The sequence below is a fragment of the Pangasianodon hypophthalmus genome, chromosome 3 (genome assembly GCF_027358585.1).
Source record: "Pangasianodon hypophthalmus isolate fPanHyp1 chromosome 3, fPanHyp1.pri, whole genome shotgun sequence".
Classification (NCBI taxonomy): domain Eukaryota; kingdom Metazoa; phylum Chordata; class Actinopteri; order Siluriformes; family Pangasiidae; genus Pangasianodon; species Pangasianodon hypophthalmus.
Genome location: NC_069712.1, coordinates 2,506,069 through 2,521,945, shown reverse-complemented (window position 1 = coordinate 2,521,945; position 15,877 = coordinate 2,506,069). Strand labels below are relative to the sequence as shown.

Here is a 15,877-nt window from a genome sequence, read left to right as displayed (position 1 = left end):
AGGACTATTCAGAAGTTATGCAAGAGTTATGCAAGTGGAACAGAATTTGAGTATAATGCTTTGAGTATTTTGAGTACAAAGTGTGTCTTAGTTATGCATAATTCTGATCTTGAAATCAAGTCGATTTCTGTCTCTCAGAGGACATCGGAGGAGAGGCATCTTAATCAGAGACATTGCATATCTCAACGACTGAACTTTTTCTCAGATGAAATTATGAATGAACCTAATTTCTCTTTAAGCATGGTAGATGAACGCTCGGTCGGCTTATACTTTAAACAATGGGCACATTTTCTTTACAGGAGAGTGCAACAAAAAAAACAAAACACTGGCATTATTTTATTAATTACAAAGCCTAAAAATAGTGAAATAAAACTGTAATTTATAAAAAGCCTCCACAAAGCCTCCACAAACATTACAAGTTTATGACTGGCTTTATTAAATTCTGCACGTGTCGAATCAAACGCTTTTTTATGAGCTGCTGAATAATGAGAATGGAAACCATTTTGTTAAATTAATCCAAATGTGCAGTGATTAATGTGATAATTACAACTAGGACTATTCATACAGCAATATATTGGCCATATACTAGACTCCTATTAGATTTATATCAGTTCTATCCATCTTCTCCTTCATACATTGTATTAGTCTTTTTCATTTTTCATTTTGAATTTGTCTCTTGTTTTCATGTATTAAATTTGACAGCAAAGCACAAGATGCTATTTTCTTCTTCTCTCTTCATTTTCTAACCCTGATTTTAAAGGTGGTGATATAGATCCTACTGAAAAACACTGTCTTGGACACTTCTACTCAAGAAAAATCTGGCAACTTCAGAGGCATTAACTTCACACAGGTGATTTTAATAATATGAATGTGAAACTCAGAAAATTCACTTAAGCATGTGCATAACCCTACTCTGAATATGAAGAACATGAAGATGTAGTATATTTCATACACTTACATACATTAAATATGTATATAAGTATAATGCATGTTTATTTAAATTGGCTATTCATTTAGGTCAAATTAACATCCAGTAATTTGAAAGAAATTTGAAAGAAAAGGCAGAAAGCAGTATGTGAAATAAGTAATATAGTGATCTTAATTTTCCCCCACCAAAAAGATAACAAATCAGAAGTTAATTTAAGAGTTTGATTAAGATTTAAAGTTAATTAAAGTTAAAATTTTTCAGTTACATTGCAGTATTTAAGCAGTTTTCACCTATTATCATCTATTAACTCATTTTGAATATACTGGGATTTTTCCTCAATATTTCAGGAATGTTAAATGTTTCAGTATTATTCAGTATTTCAGTGGTGAAGAGCACAGACTTGGTCTTTTTCACTCAGCAGAGGAATCGATGGAACTCAGCAAGGAACAGGGATCATTCCTTTGCCTAAAAGCACAAAACAAAAAAGAAACCAATCACCACTCTCATGTTTATGAGTCTACAACAGTATAAAGGAAAAATAAATCAATAGTCACATTCAGTGCCTAGACTGCTGTAATTATGTCACTGTACTGCATCCAAGTACGAGTCTATGAATCTGACCCGTAAAAGGGCTGATTAAAAAATACAGAGCGGACATTCAAAACCACATTTTCACCCTTTTTAAATATACAACATCTCCTCCACTTGATCAGGCAACAAGGTATTCTTTTTCTCAGTAGACAAACTGGGAACATCAGTGACTTGTCATACCATGAATATTTTTTCTAACTATTTAAGGTGAACATCATAAACCATAAATCTGTCACTGAATCAAGTACTTGAAAATATTTTGATTATTTACCTGAAGGCAGCTTATCAGACCAGATACTAGCTACAGGGCAAAAGACATTAGAGTTTTCACAGACTTAGATCATAGATGTTTTCGTTTTAATTTACCCTCTCTGGTCTGATTAGCAACCTGATAAACATGGCTTGGTTAAAAAAAATAAATAAATAAATAAAAAAGTTGACAACAAAACATCACAGATGTGCTTGCTTTTATTCTCCATGTGTTACATTTAAAAGAGGTGTGTCTCCTACTGATTTTCTACATAAATGTTAATTAATGCTCTTTTTTCTGTGGCAAGGCATGTGCGCGCACACACACACACACACACACACACACGTGCTTGCACACACACGCACAGGCGCGCACACACACACGTGCGGGCACACACACGGGCACACACACAGGCACACAACCTTTTGGAGACTCACCTTTGTGTAATACCTGCTGCATCCAGCAGTCTTTGAGATGCCTGTGTCTCTTCTGTATCTGGATATTTATTTGTTAAATAAACCACATGTCTTATACCTGTAGTGGAAATAGTGATTTTACACACACACACACACACACACACACACACACACACACACACACACACGTTCAGGATTCAGCTTTAATACAGGCACATTTTCTTACTGACAACTGCTCACTATCATCCGAGCTTAGATTAAAACACAACCAGACATTATAAGTGAAAAGTCAGCTCTTTAACTGCTAGCTAACTAGGTAAGTCATTTATCCGAGTAACTTCCATAAACTTCCTGTTGAGTCAGCTTACATACCTGAATAGACTATATAGACTATGGAAATGTAACAAAGCAGTAAAAAAAAAAAAAAAAAAAGCTTTGCTACGAGACAGATTTACATTGTAACCTGTGTAAAATGCATGCAGAATATTGCAGACTAGTGTATAACAGGCATAAAGCTGTATTTATGTAGGAGTGTGTGTGTTTGCTATTACCTGACTGGATGATGAGTTTAGCGCACTCGTTACAGGGATACAGAGTGACGTAAATGGTGCATCCTTTCACATCCATAGAGGTTTTATTCATGATGGCATTCAGCTCCGCATGGCACACTGTTACCAATATAAATAATAATATTTTTTAGATTATAGAAATAAATAAAGCAGCAGTTTGTAAGGTCTGGGGATATTTGAGTCTTGTAGGAATCATGGTTTTCATGTAAATATCCGCTGCTCTAATTGTATTATAGACATGTTAATAAATTATAGAGTTTTAGAGTTAAAACATTTTATCAGTTTTATCAGTTAAAAGCCTTATTTGGGTTAAAGGATTTAGCCAAAATTAAAGAAGGTGGCTCATCAATCTGACTATTTACTGTGTCACTTAGTTAGGGGAAGACAATCACTGCAAAACGCTATACAGTGCTAGTTAGCTAGTTATGTTTGCCAACAAAAATATTCTTATGTCTTCATTACTCAAAGTACGACTGAGTAGAGAACAGGAGTAAAACCCTGTCAAGTGACTAAACAAGCACTACAGAGGCACTAAAATGTCAGCCACAGAAACTTCACACTGGGCTACAGCTAAAAGAATAAAGTGAAACAACGTTTTAAAGCAGGCTGCAGTGGTATAACTCACCGTATGGATATTTTGTCTCCAGTCTGTTTTCAGCTTTACGCTCCCAGGGGAACTCATCCTCACAGCCATTGGGCATTTTGTTATAGCCGATACCCACAATGTTCCCTTCCTGATTTACAATGCATGCACCCACCTACACAAAAACAGTTTAGATTAAATCATCTTCAGAAAAAGGGAAGGAGAAGAAAGTTGGAGAAACTGATACCAACCTGTCAAATTTACATAAAAAGATCAAAATTAACAATCATCAGCCTCTGAACCTCAGACCTTCCATGAATAAAAGTAAAAACGGAAGAAACCCTGTGAAGGTGCAAAATTCAGACAGGGACTATTTTTAGTAGGTTGGTGACAAATACGAAAGAGATTGTAGATCTAATCAATACAGAAGTGTGTATCACCACAACACAGTAGAAAAGGAAGCAAACTGATGACTCTAATGGATCCTCGAATATGGGAAGAAATTCTACGCATTTTCCCAAGTTCTCTTTCTTGTGAAGATGTCGGTAAAAATTTTTAAAAACCTTTTAACAAAACAGAAGCTGCACAAAAAAATATATGAACGCTGTACCACGTCACAATGTTCTACAGATGAAATTAGGTGATCAGTAGCACTCAGTTTAATCAGTGATTTTACAGTTTTTGTTCCACATGCTCTCTAAAACACAGCAAATGGGTGCCAATACTTTAATTTATAGCAAAAATACAGAGGCGTTTGAGCGAATATCACCAGATCGTGGACAAGCAGTTGCACATTTTCTACAATATACATCAGAACACTAAACAGGGCACTCATGTCCGTTATGTTATATCCTATGTATGGCTCAAAACAGGAAGTGAACAAGAAGCCATGTGAGATTTTCCCCAAATAGAAAATAATATATTTTAACTTGAACTACAGGGAGGAAATGTAAGGCCAGGCTAAATAGTGATAAGAAAATGGTACTGTGGGTGAATAAATAAAAATGAGTCTGAAACATTGAGTAGCTGTTTAAAACTCTTTTAAAACTTTTTGCTTAAATTATTTATATCCGCTTGGCTGCTTAATAATCAGGGCATCTGTGTGTTATAACAATCTAAGATCAATCTAAGATTCCTAGCTTCGCCCAAGTGCTCTAGCGTGGCTCACATCGTACCTGGCCATGAAAAGTAACTAAATTCAGTATGAGTATTAGGTTAAAACATGGCTCTCCTGGCAGTAGAAACAGCATTAACATGGAATATTATGGGTAATTTGCCGAGCTACACCGTTTGGTTAAAAAAAAAAGATATAGAAAGACTGGACACCCATGCAGCATTTAGGACAAAGTGTTTGATACCTTTGTGTTAGGATCAAGGCTCTTCTTAGCAAACAGGAGGGCAACAGCCATGAAATATATATCATCATCTTTTGGTCCACCTGCCTTGTAGAGGCTGTGAGGAAAGAGAGATCAAGTTACATTTAAGGGAAATAAGTGTTTGAACCCTTTTTTTCTGTTTGTTATTTAATATACCTCCAATGCATATATATTCACTTCAAATTTACACATATCATGTCTTCGGACTTTGTACTTATGAAGATTTATGATGATGAAGGCAAGAGAGAAGCACACAGTCACTTGAAAAGAGTTGCAGGACAGCACGAAAGCAGCAGGAACACCAGTTACACAGAGAACAATAAGCAATGGACTGCACTGCATCATCTCCATTCCTAAACATCACGCAATGAGATGTGAGTGTAAATTTGGAACAATATACTCTGGTCTGAGAAAACAAAAATAGACCTTTTTAGCAGTTAATAATTGTGTCACGTTTGAAGAAAAAAGGTTTGCGCGTATGATCCCAAGAACACAGTGCCCATAGTGAAGCATGGTGATGGGAGCATCATGATATGGGGCTGCTTCTCTGCAAAAAGTACTGGCACATTACATGTCATTGAAGGAAACATGAATGGAATGATGTACTGGAACATATTAGAGGAAAATTTAATATCATTAGCCAAGAAACTGAATCTGGGGAGAAAATGGATGTTTCAACAAGACAACGACTCCAAACATACAGCCACAATAAATAATAAGAAGGCCTTGCATGGTCTAGCCAATCTCCTGACTTCTGAATCTCACTGAAAATTTATGGAGGATTTTAAAACTGGGAGTCCATCAGTGGGACACTCGTAACCTTGGAAAATTGAATATGAAAAGGAACGGGCCAAAATTGTACTATAGCGCTTCAAGTAGCAAATTATTTCTTACTGTAAATGTCTCAAAGCTGTAATTGCCAACAACAGATTTGCAAAAAAGTACTAATATTGGTAATTTTTGGAGTCTGAATACTTTTTTCTATCATATCTTTTTTTAAACATATTTGTTTATGCTTATGAATACATACTTTTTTGTTCGTACTTATAAATACAAAGTCAAAGCACATTATGTGTATAAATTTGAAGTGGATATTTGCACTGGAGGTACACTATTTTGCCAAAAGTATGTGGACAACTGACCATCACAGCCTTGTTGAACAACAGGTTTGGGCCTCTTAGCTCCAGTGAAGTGAAATTGTAATGCTACATCATTTTACCATAGATAAAATAAAACATGTTCTACCTCAGGATTTAACCTGGATTATTCTGGACTCTAATTCAGGAATAGTTGTTCTTATAGAGATAACATGGGAACCCTTAATTGCTAAATAATATAAGTGCTGAATGACTGCATATTATACTTATCTATTTGTCTATGTAAACTCTTACAGATATTTGAATATTAAAATTGGACATGTAAAACAAGCACAGAAGGATAAACTCAGAGGTGGTGTTTATTTAGATGTTGGATGACAAGGAATGCAGTTGAAGTACATGACACATACGTGCCAAAAACGATTTCAGAAATGTGGGCTGTCTGAACTGGCCTTTACAGGCACAGCTGATGAAACACTTCCATCTAAAATGTCTACTTTGAAAAGAGTGTTTTCATGGCTGCGTTTATTACTGAAGTACATCTACTTAGTAACACAAATCAAAACTCTAATGTGGATAACAAACTTCCTACACTTACTGTTTATCTGGCACTGGATCACCATTTATCTCGTTATGCTTACGTTTGCTGGACATCACACCACTCTTTGGCTTTGAAAACACAGTTGCTGATCCTGAATTTAAAAAGATATATACAGTATATAACTTTTACTGTACTACTGGAAAAGTTAAATATTACACACACATTATTTATTTATTTATTTACCATATAGCATAATGTGCAACAGAATTCTCCTTTTTTTTTTCACTTCATTATTGACATTACAATCCTCGTAGCCATTAAGAGATATAAAACTTTGTTGATTTTTTTTTTCTACTGTTACATTTACTGCACATATAATTCATTGCCATTTTTCATTAAATGTTTGTCATGCCTCACCTACCATTTAAATATTTGGAGAGACTGACTATATTTCTTCACAAAACATAATCCAATAAAGCAGCCATTTTCAAACCTAATAGAATCACTAGTTTGAACTGTTTTGTTTAATTATGGCTTGAAGTGTCACTATGAAAGTATAATCCATTGACCAATTGTCAGTCATTACCTGATGGAAAGCTATGTAGCAAGTAAACAGATGCTGATATTAATATAATAACTAGCTCAGTTGGTAGAGCATGACTCTTAATCTCAGGATCATGAGTTTGAGCCCCAAATAGAAAGGGTTGCATCAGGAAGGGCATCCAGCGTAAATCTAATATGCAGATCATAAACCTTAATAATTTCCATAATGGAGACAAACAACAAACTCTGTTTGAATTAGATTTAGAATTCATTTTAGAAGAATGGCCACCAGATTGGGATATTTCTAACGTAGATCCAGTTAGCAGCCGTAAACATTTACATTTATGGCATTTGGCAGACGCCCTTATCCAGAGCGACTTACAATAGTGCTTTGAAGTCTATCAAAAATATATTCTGATATTGGCTCGCTAGGTCACAAACTAGGAATACCATCAGTCCAAAAACTCTGTTGGGGAGGTGATTTTTTTTTTTTGTGTGTGTGTGAGAGTGCTAATTTAAGTACTTTATGAAGAGGTAAGTCTTTAGACGTCGTTTGAAGACTGTCAGTGACTCAGCTGTTCGGACATCTAGGGGAAGTTCATTCCACCACCTTGGTGCCAGAACAGAGAAGAGTCTCGATGCATGCCTTCCTTGTACTCTGAGAGATGGTGGGACCAGTCGAGCAGTGCTAGAGGATCGGAGGGAGCGTGGTGGCGCTCGAGGTGTGGTAAGTGGGTGCTGGCCCGTTTTTGGCTTTGTAGGCGAGCATCAGTGTTTTAAATCTGATGCGGGCAGCTACAGGAAGCCAGTGGAGGGAGCGCAGCAATGGGGTGGTGTGGGAAAATTTAGGAAGGTTGAAAACCAATCGTGCAGCTGCATTCTGGATCAGTTGCAGAGGACAAATGGCGCTCAGAGGCAGACCTGCCAGGAGTGAGTTGCAGTAGTCCAGTCTTGAAATGACAAGGGACTGAACAAGCACCTGTGTGGCCTGTGAGGAAAGAAATGGACGAATTCTTCTGATATTATAAAGGAGAAATCGACATGAGCGTGTTAGATTAGAAATGTGGAGGAGAAGGACAGTTGATTGTCCATGATTACCCCAAGGTTGCGTGTGGTAACCGAAGGCGAGATCAGAGAATTGTCTAGGGAAATTGCAAGATCCTGAGATGGGGATGAATCACCTGGGATGAATAGCAGTTCAGTTTTGGTGGGATTAAGTTTCAGCTAGTGAGCTGTCATCCATGATGAGATGTCAGCCAGACAAGCTGATATCCGAGCAGAAACATGAGAGTCTGAGGGAGGGAAGGAGAGGATGATTTGAGGGTCATCTGCATAGCAGTGGTATGAAAACCCATGTGAGGATATGACCGCACCAAGAGATCGAGTATAGAGGGAGAACAGGAGAGGACCAAGTACTGAGCCTTGTGGAACACCAGTGGAGAGTGCGAGGAGCAGATGTGGATCCCCTCCATGTCACCTGATATGACCGATCTTCCAGGTAGGAAGCAAACCATTGCCATGCTGTACCACGAATTCCTAGGCTCATGAGGGTGGATAGGAGAGTCTTGTGGTTCACCGTGTCAAACGCTGCTGAAAGGTCAAGGAGGATGAGAACTGAAGACAGTTTGGCTGATCTAGCGGCATGTAGCTTCTCAGTGACGGCCAAAAGGGCAGTCTCTGTGGAGTGTGCCGGTTTGAAGCCAGACTGATTGGGATCTTAGAGGTTGTTCTGTGAGAGATAGCAAGACAGCTGATTATAGACAGTCCGTTCAAGGGTTTTAGAAAGAAAAGAGAGAAGTGATACCGGTCAGTAGTTTCTGATGACAGAGGGATCTAGAGAGGCTTTCTTCAGGATGGGAATAACTCTTGCTCTTTTGAATGAAGTTGGTACATGACCAGATGTTATGGAGCCATTGATGATAGTGGTGATGAAGGGGAGGAGGTCTTGAGAGATGGTCTGGAGCATTGTGGAAGGGATCCAATGGGCAGGTGGTAGGATTGCAGGATGAGATGACTTGCAGGATCTCTTCCGTTGTTAGTTTAGAAAACTGTGTCAGCGAATGAGAAGGAGAATCCTCAGTGTGTAGTGTAGGAGCAGGAGTAGAAGTGAATGTCCGACAGATTTTTCCAATCTTCTCATCATAAAAAGTGGCAAAGTCTTCAGCAGTCAGAGAGGATGGAGCAGGAGGAGCCGGAGGTTTGAGCAGTGAAAAGATGTTGTGGAGCTTGCGAGGATCTTGTGCAGAGGATTCCAGCTTTTCTTTGTAGAAGGCAGTCTTAGCAGAAGTCACTTCAGATGAAAATTTGGACAGGAGAGCACGATAGGAGACCAGATCTGTGTCGAGTTGCGATTTCTTCCACTTCCTCTGTGCTGTTCTTAATTCTCTCCGATTACTGCGCAGCACATCCGATAGCCAAGGAGTAGGGCTGGAAATCTTCCTGGGTTTAGAGGTTAGAGGACAGAGGAGGTCCAAGGATGAGGAAAGTGAGGAGAGGAAAGTGTCAGTGGCTAGCTCCAGTGGTAGGGAGGAAAAGGAGTCAGGGACAGGAAGGGATGATAGAGTGCAGGAAGCTAAGGAGGAAGGGGAGATAGAGTGAAGGTTTTTACGAGTGGGAGAGAAATATAGATGGCTGGTGGTTTTAGGCAGGATAGGGAGGGTGATGGTGAAGGATACCAAGAGATGGTCAGAGATGTGGAGAGGGGTAGCATAGATGTCTGAAGTAGGAAAGGGGCGACTGAAGACAAGGTCCAGGGTGTTACCTCTTTTATGTGTAGGAGGACAGCTGTTGAAAGTTAAGGAAAAGGAATGGAGAAGAGGGAGAAGGCAAGAGGACTGGAGCTTGTCAGCAGGGAGGTTGAAGTCTCCAAGGACAGTAAGAGGGGTGTGAGTAGAGAAAAGACTGAGAAGCATGTCCATTTCTTCAAGAAAGGCCCCAAGGGGACCAGGAGGTTGGTAGATGACAACGATGAGAAGGTTGACTGGAGACGTAACTGTAACTACATGGAATTCAAAGGAAGAGATGTTGAGATGAGAAAGGGAGAGCGGTGTGAAGCACCATCTCCGAGACAACAGCAAACCTGTACCACCACCCCTGCCAGCTTCTCATGGAGTGTGCGAGAAAGCATAAGCAGAGGATAAGGCAGCCGGTGTAGCTGAGTTCTGTGGAGAGATCCAGGTCTCAGTTAGTGCCAAAAAGTCAAAAGAGTAATGGGAAGCGAAAGCTGAGATGAAATCAGCTTTCTTTACAGCAGACTGGCAGTTCCAGAGCCCACCAACCACCACTGTTTGAGATAGAGACAACAGAGGAGGGTAGATGAGGTTACTGGTATTGCGGCCTCTGGCTTGTGCATGAAAGCTTCTGGGTCTGTGAGAGGCAACAACAGAGATTGGTTTGAGGCACATGTCTGTGGCTTAGTGAAAATAAAAATAAAGATTGGGAGGGAATGTGTAGTATTTAACTAAACAAAACATACACCATAAAGTTGATAAATTTAGTGTGTGTCTAACTGTTGCAAATTATGTTTCTGACCGGTAGCGGATAACCTTCAATATATCTAAGTAGGCCCTGCCCACAATTCACACCTTAAGGAAGACTGAAACTACTCTTGATTAGTCACCTGAGAGAACTAATTAGCATAGACTAACAGACACTTCCAAACGCCACAACAGAATCAACAATTCAACAATACAACAATTCAACAATACAACAATTCTAGTGGCAAGAATCTAGATCCAACTGAGTCAAGTAGATAGTACGCAAAGTCAGAGACTTACCTTACCAGTAGAGAATAAATTCAAGATAGAACTTAAAGCACACTGAATATTGAGCTAGATACACCTTCAATATATCTTAGTAGGCCCTGCCCACAATTCACACCTTAAGGAAGACTGAAACTACCCTTGATTAGTCACCTGAGAGAACTAATTAGCATAGACTAAAAAAAACAAACAAAAAAAAAAAAACACCATGGATCTTTTTTTTTTTTTTTTTTTTTTTTTATACTTGTTTTAGTGAGCAATAAACTTGGGAGGCAGCAGGCTTAAAGAATCCTTAAATTATCCGTAAAATTATTTCTAAGCAAAACATCCAAAGTCTCCACTTGCAATGCTGGTACATAGGTAGGGAGAGTATCAGGAGAAATGATTTATCTGTTATCTTTATCTTTATTGGATTGTTGAGTGTTATACAAATGTGAAATAATAATGTTGATTTGAAGCACTTACCTTTTGCCGCTGGTGTAATTTTGATTTCCAGATAACTATAAAAGATATCGCACTCTTTACAGATCTGTGGAACAGGGAAGTGATATTTAAATGCATGTGCAGACACTGCAAAAGTGCAGAGATACCATGGGTTGGGTTGGGCTCAGGATGTGACAAGGTGCACAATGTGCCATTTGCAATGACTGACTCATACTGCTGCTGAAATCATACATGTCATAATTTCAACACTCTAAGTTCTGTCTGACTTCATAGCATACAAGTGTGGATGAGTAATGATTTATAATTGCACTATCCGGTGCTGCCCAGACACCGGGTTCCTTTTTGAGTCAGTTTCCCTCAAGGTTTCTTCCTCACGATGTCATATTGAGTCTTTCCTTGCCACTGTCTCGTCTGGCTTGTTCATTAGATTTCTTTAACGGTGCTTTGCGACAATATGTATTGTTAAAAGCAATATATGTAGTAGGCATTAAGGGAATGGCCCTTTCCTGGCTCAGGTCTTATTTGACTGATCGTTATCAGTTTGTAAACGTAAATGGTGACTTCTCTTCTCATACTAAGGTAAAGTTTGGTGTCCCGCAAGGCTCTGTTTTAGGCCCACTGCTCTTTTCTCTATATATGCTACCTCTGGGTAAAATTATCCGTAAACATGGTATTAGCTTCCACTGTTACGCTGATGACACACAGTTGTATGTTTCAGCAAAGCCAGATGACAGACACCAGCTTAATAAAGTTGAGGAATGTGTAAAAGACATTAGAAACTGGATGCATATTAACTTTCTCTTACTTAATTCTGACAAGACAGAAGTACTTGTACTAGAACCACATGCAGTTAGAAGTAAGCTTTCTGATTATATAATTGTAATCGATTATTGACTCTAGTCTTTCGTTTGAAGCTCATGTAGATAATATAACTAGGATCGCTTTCTTTCATCTCAGAAATATTGCTAAAATAAGAAATATATTGTCACTACACGATGCAGAAAAATTAGTTTTGCTTTTGTTAACTCTAGGTTGGATTATTGTAATGCCTTACTGTCTGGATGTTCCAGTAGATGCATAAACAAGCTCCAGTTAGTACAGAATGCAGCAGCAAAAGTCCTTACTAGAATCAGAAGATATGACCACATCACCCCTATCTTATCCATACTGCAGTGGCTCCCAATCAAATTTCGTATTGATTATAAAATACTACTATTGACCAATAAAGCGCTAAATGGTCTCACGCTGCAGTACCTGAGCGAACTTTTGGTCTTTTATGATCCGCCATGCCTACTCAGATCAAAAGGTGCAGGCTATTTGTTGGTACCTCGAATAGTGCGTGCTACAGCTGGGGGTAGAGCTTTCTCTTACAAAGCCCCACAGTTATGCAACAGCCTTCCTCTTAGTGTTCGGGGCTCAGACACAGTCTCAGTGTTTAAGTCTAGGCTGAAAACATATTTGTTTAGTCAAGCCTTTTGTGAATAGTTTTTTTCTTAGGTACAGGGGCAGGTCTGGAGGATTCACAGGCATAGAGTGTTGTGGTGAACTGGGATGTTTGGATGATGTCACCCCCCCACTCTCACGCGTTCACACAGGTTTGTCGACAGTGGAGTGGCTGGCTGCCTTATGTCCCAGGGTGCCCTCATGTCTGTGTTAGCTTCTGGCTCTCTCTTTTAGTTATGCTGTCATAGCTAGTCTTGCCGGAGTCCCTGCTTGCACTCTGCATGCAAAGTACATTGTGCTTAACCATTAGAGGACAAAAGCTTACCTAATAATCTCTTCCTCTCTCTCCATCTCTCTCTCTCTCACTCACTCTCTGTCGAGCTACACATGCTACGTCTGAGATGCCACTGATCCTGATACCCCTTCTGCTCCTCCTCGCTGCCTGACCCATCCTGATGCCCTACTTCTGGTTGGAGTTCTCATCGGTTCAGTTCGCTCGCTGCTGCTGGGGCCCCATATGGATGGCCTGAACAACCATTTGGTTTGCTCTGGATAGGGCCACCTGGGGGCTGTGGAGATGGTTTGGGGATCACATATGGGGAGCTGTACTGTAATGGCTTGGGACTGCGATTGCTGTAGTGGCTTTGCAGCTGCGGTTGCCACAAGCACCTTCATACTCAGGACTCCATCAGTGGACAGTGGATAGATTTTAACCAACCGGACTTCTTGCAAAAACTGTGATGAATTTATTGGTTGCACAATTGCACTATTTGTCCATATAGTACACAATAATAGAAGGGATTTATTTATAATCGCACTATCCGTTGCACCCAGACGAGGATGGGTTCCCTTTTGAGTCTGATTCCTCTCAAGGTTTCTTCCTCATATCATCTCAGGGAGTTTTTCCTTGCCACCGTCACCACTGGCTCGCTCATTAGGGATAAATTCACAGGGATAAATTCACATATTTACAATATATTTTTTGTGAATCCATTTATTTCTGTAAAGCTGCTTTGTGACAATGTATATTGTTAAAAGTGCTATACAAATAAAATTGAATTGAATTGAATTGAATATATTAATAGAACTGAATTGAACTGAACTACAAGAGTTTTTGCATTCTTTACAGATCAGCCCAGGTAAAACTCACCTCTGTGCAAATGTGGAACAGGGAAGTGTTATTTAAATGCATATATGGTCATTTATCTTCTGGAAAATTGCAAATATGCAGAGACTTGTTCATTTGTTTAGGGTGTAACAATGAGTGTCTAATCACAACACTCACCTTTTTAATTCCTCTGGAGTAAAAGTGTGGAACAGGAAAGTAATATTTAAAAGTGCAGAGATACCATGGGTTGGGTTGGGTTGGGTTGGGTTCAGGATGTAACAAGGTGCACAATGTACCATTTGCAATGACTGACTCATACTGCTGCTGAAATCATACATGTCATAATTTCAACACTCTAAGTTCTGTCTGACTTTGTAGCATACAAGTGTGGATGAGCAATGATTTATAATTGCACTATCTGGTGCTGCCCAGACACCGGGTTCCTTTTTGAGTCAGTTTCCCTCAAGGTTTCTTCCTCACAATGTCATATTGAGTCTTTCCTTGCCACTGTCTCGTCTGGCTTGTTCATTAGATTTCTTTAAAGGTGCTTTGCGACACACACACCGGGTTCCCTTTTGAGTCAGTTTCCCTCAAGGTTTCTTCCTTCTTTACAGAACAGCTCAGGTAAATGTACTCACCTCTGTGCAAATGTGGAACAGGGAAGTGTTATTTAAATACATATATGGTCATTTATCGTCTGGAAAATTGCAAATATGCATAGACTTATTCAATTGAAAAACTATTTCTGTAATGGCATCAATACAAACTCAAAACTCTGATCACAAAAGGTGTGCTGTTCCTGCAACTAGAAAATGAAACTATTATGAGAAACCGTGCACATACTCTCACTGAACAATTTATTCTGAACACACCACTGTGCGTGGAGGCGAATATAGAAACCAGTCTGATGCCTAGACAATAGCCATCATATAAAGCAACAATGCACTGACCTCATAACTAGGTGAACAGAGCTCCTCTACTCAGGCTATGGGGACTTTGTAGTCTCGCAAACCAGAACGCTAACATTTGGTAAAGAGTCTGGTTTCATCAGTAAACATGGCCAAGACCTGCCTATTTCACAGAAAAAGACAATTTGACTGACATGGTAAATGACCAACCTTAGATATTTTTCAGTGACTATATCTTTTCATCTTGTCATCAACTGCTGTTGTTAGTAGACCAGGTGGTTTATTTCTTTTTCAGGATTTTCCAAAACACTTGTGCAATGGCTCTGATTGATTTTCCCTCTTTTCTCCACAGTTGTTCAAAAGCAAGATACCTGAAATGAATATACCCGAGATCTGTACACACACACAGTTGCCAGTTTATTAGGTAGAAAACAGGTTTTCCTTGTAAATGTTTATTGGTTGTTCTGCTTCACTTGCTGGCATATGGAATTATCTCTGGGTTGCGGAGTCTTCTTTAACTGTTTCTGTTTTTAAACTATTTTAACAAAGTAGTTGTCTTCATCACTCAATGCCTCTAGCAGAAAAGTCTATAAAGCAAAACTTTGTTTTGCTGTACTGCTGACACTGGATGACGACGATGACAACAGTGCATACGCATTTTGAGAAAAAGCCATATGAATTCTGATTCTGATGAATTCTGATTTAATTGCTCCCCCTGCAATCCTACCACCTACACACTGGATCCCTTCCACAATGCTCCACAGGACCTCCTCCCCTTCATCTCTTTTATCATTAATGACTCCATAACATCTGGTCATGTACATACTGCTTACAAGACAGCATGGGTCATTCCCAAGAATTCCTGAAGAAATCCACCCTAGAAACTCCAGATTTCAGCAACTACTTACTGGTATCACTTCTCTCTTTTCTTTGTCTAAAATCCTTGCATGCACTGTCTACAGTCAACTCTCTCTCCATCCTCAGAGTAACCTCCAAGATCCTAAACAACCAGGTTTCAAAGTGGCACACCGCACAGAAACTGCTCTAGTGGCCACCACTGAGAAGCTTCATGCACTAGGTCAGCCACCTTTCAGCAGCCTTTGACACAGACAACCAGAAGACCCTCTTGTCCATCCTCATGAATCTTGAAATTCATGACACAGAATGGCAATGGTTTGCTTCCTACCTGGAGGGATGGTCTTATAAGCTGATATGGAGGGGAGCCATATCCACTCTGTGCAGACTTCACTGATGTCCCACAAGGCTCATTTACCTCTTCTGTTCTTCCTCTATATCCATTCTCTTGGTGAGGTCATATC

At 39.4% G+C, this 15,877-nt stretch overlaps 1 protein-coding gene across 5 annotated transcripts; it reads right to left on the bottom strand.

Annotated features, from left to right (window-relative positions):
- Positions 1-884: 884 nt before the first annotated feature.
- On the bottom strand, positions 885-13,329 carry LOC113544637 (deoxycytidylate deaminase). 5 transcript variants are annotated; one of them, XM_053232255.1, is made up of 7 exons: positions 7,418-7,651; positions 6,409-6,502; positions 4,696-4,789; positions 3,380-3,512; positions 2,737-2,853; positions 2,207-2,303; positions 887-1,393 (listed from the first exon to the last, which is right to left on the bottom strand). In XM_053232255.1, exons 2-7 carry the CDS (start codon positions 6,462-6,464, stop codon positions 1,339-1,341), a joined length of 552 nt encoding a protein of 183 aa, XP_053088230.1. In that variant the 5' UTR covers positions 6,465-6,502; positions 7,418-7,651; the 3' UTR covers positions 887-1,338. The 5 variants fall into 5 exon arrangements, with proteins under 5 accessions (XP_053088231.1, XP_053088230.1, XP_053088229.1 ...); XM_053232254.1 differs by lacking the exon at positions 7,418-7,651 and adding an exon at positions 10,676-10,696 and having other exon boundaries at positions 888-1,393; XM_053232253.1 differs by lacking the exon at positions 7,418-7,651 and adding an exon at positions 11,121-13,329 and having other exon boundaries at positions 889-1,393.
- Between the last annotated feature and the right edge of the window lie 2,548 nt (positions 13,330-15,877).

What these genes read in the sequence shown, in the direction of transcription:
- LOC113544637 (XM_053232253.1), bottom strand. Translation starts at nt 6,464, where the DNA reads ATGTCCAGCAAACGTAAGCATAACGAGATAAATGGTGATCCAGTGCCA. An exon ending in GCCTTGATCCTAACACAAAG is followed by an intron (nt 3,513 to 4,695) that starts GTATCAAACACT and finishes GTTTTTGTGTAG; the next exon opens with GTGGGTGCATGCATTGTAAA. An exon ending in TAAACTCATCATCCAGTCAG is followed by an intron (nt 2,304 to 2,736) that starts GTAATAGCAAAC and finishes TTTCCACTACAG; the next exon opens with GTATAAGACATGTGGTTTAT.